The sequence below is a fragment of the Nothoprocta perdicaria genome, unplaced genomic scaffold (assembly GCF_003342845.1).
Source record: "Nothoprocta perdicaria isolate Ctin4 unplaced genomic scaffold, notPer1 scaffold_575, whole genome shotgun sequence".
NCBI classification, from domain to species: Eukaryota; Metazoa; Chordata; class Aves; order Tinamiformes; family Tinamidae; genus Nothoprocta; species Nothoprocta perdicaria.
In genome coordinates this window covers 49,299-57,931 of record NW_020455838.1, presented here as the reverse complement: position 1 = coordinate 57,931, position 8,633 = coordinate 49,299, and the positions used below count along the sequence as shown (strand labels likewise).

At 60.9% G+C, this 8,633-nt stretch overlaps 2 protein-coding genes across 2 annotated transcripts in view; both read left to right on the top strand.

Moving 5' to 3' along the window:
• The first annotated feature begins 2,489 nt into the window (after nucleotides 1–2,489).
• MTCH2 (mitochondrial carrier 2) lies at nucleotides 2,490–6,346 on the top strand. Its single transcript, XM_026048825.1, has 13 exons — nucleotides 2,490–2,642; nucleotides 2,750–2,834; nucleotides 3,079–3,185; nucleotides 3,344–3,370; nucleotides 3,680–3,733; nucleotides 4,149–4,206; nucleotides 4,349–4,400; nucleotides 4,563–4,622; nucleotides 4,731–4,824; nucleotides 4,984–5,031; nucleotides 5,555–5,622; nucleotides 5,840–5,915; nucleotides 6,149–6,346. Exons 1-13 carry the CDS (start codon nucleotides 2,556–2,558, stop codon nucleotides 6,233–6,235), a joined length of 903 nt encoding a protein of 300 aa, XP_025904610.1. The 5' UTR covers nucleotides 2,490–2,555; the 3' UTR covers nucleotides 6,236–6,346.
• A 1,303-nt stretch (nucleotides 6,347–7,649) lies between these two features.
• The window catches only part of NUDT8 (nudix hydrolase 8), a 3,320-nt gene continuing 2,336 nt past the window's right edge, over nucleotides 7,650–8,633 (top strand). The window contains exon 1 of the mRNA XM_026048824.1: nucleotides 7,650–7,759. Coding sequence (XP_025904609.1) covers nucleotides 7,650–7,759 — 110 coding nt within the window. The remainder of the gene's footprint in view (nucleotides 7,760–8,633) is intronic.

Sequence of the window (8,633 nt, the reverse complement as noted above, 5' to 3'; positions counted from 1 at the left end):
ATGCCCAGGTCCCTCTCTGCGGGGCAACTCTCCAACAGGTCAGCCCCTAATCTGTACTGGTATCCAGGGTCTCCAAGTGCAGGACCATGCACTTGCCCTTGTTGAACTTCATGAGATTTCTAGCCACCCAGTTGTCCAGTCTGTCCAGGTCCCTCTGGATGAYAGCGCAGCCCTCAGGGCTATCAGCTACTCCTCCCAGTTTGGTATCATCAGCAAACTTGCTGATGGAGCACTCCAGCCCTTCATCCAGGTTGTTAATGAAGAARTTGAACAGGACCAGACCGAGGATCGACCCCTGGGGGACACCGCTAACTACAGGCCTCCAGCTGGACTCCGCGCCACTGACCACCACTCTCTGTACCCTGCCATCGAGCCAATTCCTAATCCACCTCCCCCGTCCACTCATCTATCCTACACCTTTGGAGCTTGCCCAGGAGGATGCTGTGAGGGACGGTGTCAAAAGCCTTGCTGAAGTCCAGATAGRTGACATCCACCACTCTGCCCTCATCTATCCAGCTAGTCACTCCTTCATAGAAGGTGATCAGGTGAATCAAGCATGATTTCCCCTTGGTGAAYCCATGCTGGCTACTGCTGAGCACCTTCTTCTCCTCCACRTGTCTGGAGACAGGAACCAGGATGAGCTGTTCCATCACTTTTCCGGGGATGAAGGTAGTTCACTTTTCCGGGCCTGTAGTTGCCCGGGTCCTCCTTCTTGCCTTTTTTGAAGACCGGAGTGACATTGGCTCTCTTCCAGTCCTCCGGCACCTCCCCCGTTCTCCAGGACCTTCCAAAGATGATGGCGAGCAGCTTGGCCATGACATCTGCCAGTTCCCGCAACACTMTGGGGTGCATCCCATCAGGGCCCAYRGATTTGTGGGTGTCAAGTTTCCTTAGGTGCTCTCTGACCCACTCTTCCTCTGCCCAGGGCAACCCTTCCTCTCTCCAGGAGGCCTCTCTCCTTCCTCTCTCTTTTCCCCTCTCCCTTTGCATCACCCCACTTCCCCTCTATGTCCTTTTTCCTCTCCTGCTCCCCCCTCTCCCTCTGCCTCACCCTCTTTCCCACCTTTGTGTTTCTTACCTCCTCTCTCTTCACCTCACCCCCCTTCCCTACTGTTTCTTCCTCCCCATTTCCCGCTCTCCCTTTGCTTCACCCCACTTCCCCTCTATGTCCTTCCTCACCTGCTCCCCCTCTCCTTTTGCCTCATCCCCTTTCCCAGCTACCTGTTCCTTCTTCTCCCACTCGCCCTCTCCTTTTGCCTCTCCTCCTTTCCCCCCTCCATGCTGAACATGGATACTCAAATTTCTCCAGAACTAAAGGAGAAGAAGGGAGAAGAAGAGAGGGTAGACATTCCCTCTCCCACCGATGATGAGGGTGTGCATTCACTCCTGGCTTCTCTCCCCCAGTCAGGATGTCATCAATATATTGATACCCTGTGACACCAGGTGAGATGGGGACTTCTGCTAAGACTTCCGCCACAGCATTATGAGCAGTAGTGGGGGAATGTTTTGTATCCTTGCAGAAGCATATTGAAAACATGTAAGCAGGCTGAAAGCATGTAGGAAAGTCTACAGATCAATCGTATCTTCTGAACAGAACCACCGCCTTTCATTCAGCTTTCCACACAGCAAAAAAAAAAGTGAGAATTTGGTAAGACAGAGGAAGGTTATGCAGAGAAGAGGGAGATCCAGGCGTCTTCTTCTATCTGCCAGCCTCACTATGGCTGCAAACTGCCCACCCTGACCCTCACACCATTCTCTTGTTTCAATACTACCTTATTCTCAGTCTTCTGGAGTTCCTTCTCATGTCCTTTTTTTTTAGGTGGTTCACACGGCAACAGCACCCGCCTCGGTCCTGGCTGGAGCAAACCCAGCGGGAAGGGCAACCGCTTGCACGTGGCACCCATCCCCAGCCTCCACGTGTCCTCCGGGTCCCGTTCCTCACCGCCATCCTGTCCCAGGCACCCGYGCTCATGTGTCCGCCCACCCCATGCAGACCCTCCATCCAGGCTACACCGACAGCTCGTTCCCATCTGCGCCCTCCCCTCCGGCTACCCCAGCCACCCTGGCACCGGCCACGTCCCCTGGTCACGAGTGGGGACCCTGAAGCCCCACGGTCACCATCAGGTGCAGGCCCTGTTGCCACGGCGACAGCTCAGGATAGGTGGGCATCATCAACAGGTGACATCCCGCAGGCCCCGTTGCCACGGTGACGACTCCGTGCCATCATCCCCGTTGCCATGGTGAGGACTCGGGCCAGGCGGGCCCTGTTGCTGCGGTGACACCTCGGGCTCTGGTAGTCCCCGTTGCCATGGCGATGGTTCAGGCCCCGACAGGCCCTGTTGCCGTGGCGACGTGTTCCCCTCCCCCCAGCCGTGCGCAGCCGCCGCCACCGCCCTCCCTCCCTCCCGGGGGCGCTCCGGGCCGCGCGGCAGCGGGCGGCGGGCGCGCCGGAAGTACCGGCAGCCGCGGCGGAGGAGGAGGGCGCGGAAGCGGAAGCGGCGGCGGCGGCCGTGTCCTTCTGGGCCGCGGCGCCGGGCGGCAGCAGCTGCGGCAGCATGGCGGACACGGCCTCGCAGGTGCTGCTGGGCTCGGGGCTCGCGGTGCTCTCGCAGCCCCTCATGTACGTGAAGGTGCTGGTGCAGGTGAGGGCAGCGCGCGCGAGGCGAGCGCGGGGCGCCGGGCACCGGCGGGCTGCAGCAGCAGCAGCAGCAGCAGCAGCAGCAGCCCCTCGTGTCCCTTTGCCCCCCAGGTGGGCTACGAGCCGCTGCCGCCCACGCTGGGCAGGAACATCTTCGGGCGGCAGGTCTACCAGCTGCCCGGGCTCTTTGCTTACGGTGAGTCCATCGCCGCTGGCCCCGCGCGTGGGGAGAGCCCCAGGGCTGCCGCGGGACGGGACGGGCGTGAAGGGCGACAGGAGCTGTGCCCTGGCTGCACCAAGGCCCTGCAGGACCCAGGGGCTGCTCGGAATGGGGTTCCTCTTCGCACGTCCATTCATCCTCATTGCAGGGGATAAACCCAAAGGGAACGGGGTGCGTGTGATGGGATGGCTCCTAATGTTCCTGTTTACCYTCCCTGCAGCCAAACATATCGTGAAGGTGGACGGGAGAGCGGGACTCTTCAAAGGCCTCACACCGCGGCTCTGCTCTGGAGCTGTGGGCACCATCGTGCACAGCAAGGTGCTGCAGGTACGAGGACGGTGTCCGTGGGGACGCTCCGAGGCCTCGGATGCTCTGCCCTCTCCCACCCCCTGAGCGTCCCGGTGCTGATCCCRGCGACAGCCCGTGGCTGAAGGGCCTCCCCTTGTCCCCCGCTCGCTGCGCTGACTGTGACCTTTTCTCCCTAGCGGTATCAGGAGGCTGAGCAGGCTGAGGTACGTCCGGGACTCTTCCCTTTGGAGAATCCTCTCATCCTGGCAGCTGCTCCTGTGAGGCAGGGCTGTGCCCTGAGGGTGTTGGGAAAAGCAGAGGCAGCCAGGAATAGAGCTGGCTTTTAAGCGCTGCTCCCAAAGGACCACGGAGAGCCAGACCGCTGTGCAGCTACATGGCATGGGGCAGCCGGTGGTGCTGGGATGTGGGGGGCCTACGGGCCTCGTCCTRGGGAGGGCTGATGGTTTCAGCCTCGGAGCGGGTGACGTGTCTGGTGATTTGTCCCTTGTCCCACACCTGCTTGCTCTCCCCAGCTAGGAGCCTGCAAGAAGGAGCCCGTGTCCTCACTGGAGCAGGTCCTCAAGGAGGTAAGAGCGCAACCGGAGCTGGAGAACAGACCTGGGAGCTCCAGTTCTTCCCTGGTAGGGACTCACCTAGAGCCAATTTGTGAGCCCTCTTTCCCAGGGCTTGTGCACTAGGGACCTGGTGTCAAGGAGGTGCTGGCAGAGGGGAAGGGCAGGGCTCCTGCCCCAGCAGGGTGCTGCGTGGCAGCGGGGCTGTTTCCAGGCCAGGGTCTGGCTTGAGATCCTGAATTGCCTTCATTCCTTGCAGCCGACAGGAGAAGGGTGTTGGGGGTGTGGGCGCTGGTCTTGCCCCACTGAGACAGGGGCTGGCAGCACATGAACCTGTGTGGTGCTTGGGAGCACCCCTGTGTGCCCTCCTGCTGCCCCCACGCTGCCCCGTCCCCTGTCTGCCTTGACTGACAGCCCATTTCTCCTGCAGACCTCTCGAGAGATGGTCGCTCGCTCCGCCGCAACGCTCATCACCCACCCCTTCCATGGTAGGTGAGCCCCGGGCTGGAGGTCGCTGCTCCTCATGGGCCTTGGCGGCGCGGGGCACTGTGTGCGGCGGCCGCATGGCCACTCTAGCGTCCGGGAGAGGCCGGGGAGCGCTGACTCCACACTCCCTGGCCCTGCCCACAGTGATCACCTTGAGATGCATGGTGCAGTTCATCGGCAGGGAGACCAAGTACAGGTATGGGGACTTTGCGGCATGGCGGGAGCTTCCCCATCCTGTGCCCTGTGCCAGGGGCACAGCTCCGCTTTGGTGCCCAAACGGTGGGGCTGGGGCAGCTCCTTCGTGGGGCCCCATGCTGGATGACTGAAGCGCTCTCCTCTTCCCTCACCCTGGTTGCAGCGGGACACTAAGCGCCTTCGCCACGATCTACCGAGAAGAGGGCATCCTGGGCTTCTTCGCGTGAGTGCCGGTGGCTGCTTCCGAGCTTGCTGTGTGGCTAGCGTGGGAGTAGGGTTGGCTCGTGGCAAGGGAAGCGACTCATGTTCCCCGCTGCCCATTTTCTTCCAGGGGCCTCATCCCTCGGCTCCTCGGAGACATCCTTTCGCTGTGGCTCTGCAACATGCTGGCCTACCTCATCAACACGTATGCCCTGGAGAACGGGGTACGGGCTTGGAGCTCTCGCTGGCGCCCTGGAGCGGGACTGGGGGCTCTCACTGGTGTTTAGATGACAGCAGGCCCAAGGGTGGCAGTGAGTGAGGGCTGCAGGGCTAGAAGGCAGCTCAGAGTGTGGGGGTTTGAAGGCATCTTTCGTCTCTCGCAGGTCTCAACCATGAGCGAGATGAAGAGCTACTCGCAGGCAGTCACTGGAGTGAGTACAGCCGCTCTGTGTGCGTGTCTCTCTGGAGGTAGCTTGATGCAGTCGAGTCTGCCCCCTGGCAAGGGGGAAACAGTGATTCCTGGGAGACAAAAGGGTGACAGCCGGAGCACGCGTTTTGCTTCTGCTGCTGCTGTCCCTGGGGAGGGAGCAGCCTGCAGAGGAGTCGCTGCCACRGAGCCCCGCGAGCTGCTCCTGCACACGGTCAGCTGCCCGCACAGGGCACGTGCCACCACCTCGACTTCACCTCCGCACTGTCCATCCCTGCGGGTGCCCTGGAGGGCTTAACAAGCACCGTGTAGGAGAGGGTTCCCTCCTGGCTGTGGGGAGATGGATCTCTGTGTACTTGTCCTTTCCACACCTTCCCCACGGGGAGCGGGGGCCAGCAGGGCTGGGTTGAGGRATCCCTTTGAGGGATCCCATTGAGGGATCCCTGCTTGGCGCCAGGGTCACAGGCAGATCCCAGGGCGCCTGGGGGTGCCCAGTGCTGCTARCCAGTCCTGCATCTCCTTTGCAGTTCTTTGCCAGCATGCTGACGTACCCCTTYGTGCTGGTCTCCAACCTGATGGCCATTAATAATTGCGGGTGAGTGTGCYGCCACTGCCTCGGTCTACAGCGTGCGGGTCCTGCCACCTCCCTGGTGTCCCATCCACGTCCGGCCTTCCTGCGGTTCCCTCCGCAGCCCTGASAGGATGTGCCCATGTCTGGAGACCCCACTTTGACCTAGGGAGTGAGGTCTGGGTGCTGGGGGTGGCAGAGGGACGAGTCTTCATTCGCCCATGCGCTCTCCTCTCCTCCACAGACTGGCCGGGGGCCTCCTGCCCTATGCACCCGTGTACTCGTCTTGGCTGGACTGCTGGAGCCAGCTGCACAAGGAGGTAAGTGCCCAGTTCCCAGGAAGGGTAGATGGGAGCCCCGCGATGCTCYGGGGCCTGCGTCCTGCCCCCCACAAACCCCCGCATCACCCCCTGCACTGGGCACATGGCCAGCGCTGCGCTGGCCGCTCAAGGCGGAGGGTTGTCCCTTGCTAACGTGTCGTGGTGGGGTCAGGGGGCCTGTTGTGGCTTGGGGCAGCCCTGGCTCAACCGGGGGTCATCTTCTCCCCTTCTAGGGCAACATGAGCCGAGGGAACAGCCTGTTTTTCCGCAAGGTGCCCACAGGGAAGCGATATGTATGGGAGGAGAGGAGGTTTCGCTGAAGCTGGAGCTGTGACTCGAGTCCCAGAGTTGATGCTGGGCTCCAGACACACAGAATCATGAGAGAGTGGTGATTTCTATACATTTTTTTTTTAAATCATCTAATCCTGAGAGTCTACGGCAACTGTGTGAGAGTGTCTGTCATGGGTCCATGGGCTTCCTAATGGAGGGGTGGGGGGAATGGATGCAGCCCTGTGCCATATGCTCTAGGTSACCCTGCRTGTGCRGGGCGGTTGGACTAGATGACCTCTGGAGGTCCCTTCCACCCTTAAGCATTCTATGATCCTATGAACCCTGTCCCACATGTAGAAGTCACCTCCCTCACAGTAAGCTCTGTGACCAAACACGTTTTATCCTGGCCTTGTGGGATCCCCTTTTCTGAGCCAGGGCAAGAGTAAGGGACACAGTAAGGGACCCCCTGAAGGCATGCAGGGTTTTCAACATCATGCAGGGGTTGTTACAGCAGAGGAGAAGATCCCTTGGGGCAGGCGCCAGGGGATCAGCTTGTTAAGCATAATCCTGCAGAGACCGTGCCCCTGCTCCCACGCGCAGGGCAGACAGATTGTCCCTGCGGTCAGGAATCAAAAGACTTCAGTGGCTCGGGGACAGTCATGCTGCCATGCAGCCCAACAGAGCTGACAGTCGTCCCCCCTCTCGCGCTTCTGAACTTCCTCCTACTCCAGGCCACGYGCCAACAAGCGGAGCAGCGTCCCTGCTGCAGCTACGCCAGGCATCACGTTTTGGACTTTGCCAGGGAGGCAAAGTCTCTGTTAATGACTGGCATGAGAAGATGGAGGTGTGTGTTTTACACAAGCTCAAGTGCCAGAAATGGAGCAGGAGAAGCAGTGGGCACAGAGGAATGTCCCTCCTGGGMCAGGGCCATAACACTTGGCCAAGGGCTGGGTGCTGGTCCTGCCATTGGGGCATGTCCTGCCCTCAAGAGGCRTGGCTGGGGTTGTTGGGGTCTCACCCTGCCTTCATCTTATCTGCCCTCATTTAAGCAAGAGCTGTCACATGGCCATTAACTAAGACACCAAAACACCCCTGGTGAAGCTGCCAGCACAGGTAACGGGCCAAGGAGCAACTGCCCCTGTTGCACCCAGGAGCTGAGCAAGGCCCAGGCCTCTGCCCTCTGCAGGACCGGGACTCCCTGGAGCATCTCCCAAGGCAAAGCAACGAGGGGGGACRAACCCTCAACTGCCAACTTACCGGGACGCAGGGAGGCGCCTTGGTTTTAGGATTGCTGCATTGGTTTCAGCAGCCTTTATGCTGCTTCCTTAAGGCTTTGCTTCAGCTGAGGAAGTTCCTCCATGGGCCAGCAGTGCCTGGAAAAAAATAACCACAAGAATAACCACAAGAAATAACTCACTGTTTTCAAAGGGCAATTCTGCTACTGGCCCGGAGAGGGGACCYGGGATGCCCAAATACCAGAGTGGCGGCCACACCTGCAGTGGCTTCACGAGCCAATGGCTCTTGAATAATTGCAAGCTGCTGAAGCAGCCCAGGGCGAAAAGCGATAGCGTAAGGTGAGCTGGGCAGCGGGCCCGGCTTGGCTTCCTGTCTGTTGGCAGGTGGGGCTCGATTTCAGGGACACGATCGCCCGCGGCGGAAGAGGGGGAAACGCAGTAGGTGGAGGCTGCTCGGATGTCCCATCCAAGGGGAGGGGGTAAAAAGCGGCATGGAGGGGAGTGGAGGTGTGAGGGGCAGGGGGAAGTGCAGAGCTGACACGAGGGTCTTGCGCCCCATGGAGGTCTCACTTCTGGCAAGATAGGGCAGCCCATGGATGGGAGGGACTCCTGGCACAGCTCCACAGGGTACAGGGCTGCCAGGAGGTCTCCCATGAGGCAGGAGGTGACCCACAGCTGGTAGGAGGTCTCATGCTGGGCCCAACAGGGTCCACAGCTGGCAGGAAGTCCCACGCGTGGCTTGATGGAACGTGCAGCTGGCGGGAGGTCCCACAGCAGCAGCCTGGACRGGGCGTGCAGCCATGGAGGGTCCCACACCTGCCCAGATGGGGCGTGCAGCTACTGGGATAGGGTGCACAGAGACCAGGAGGTCCCCAGAGCAGCCCGGACGGGACGTGCAGCTATGGAGGGGGTCTCACACCTGCCCAGATGGAGAGCACAGCTACTGCGATGGGACACTCAGCTACCGGGAGGTCCCAGGGCAGCCCAGACAGGGTGCGCAGCTACCAGGAGGTCCCAGGGAAGCTCAGACGGGGTGCACAGCTACCAGGACATCCCAAAGCAACCCGGATGGGGCGCACAGCTACCAGGACATCCCAAAGCAACCCCGACGGGGTGCGCAGCTACCAGGACATCCCAGCGCAGCCCGGATGAGGCGCGCAGCCCCCGCGAGGCCCCAGAGCGGCGGCGCCGCCGCGAGCGGGAGGCGCGAGGG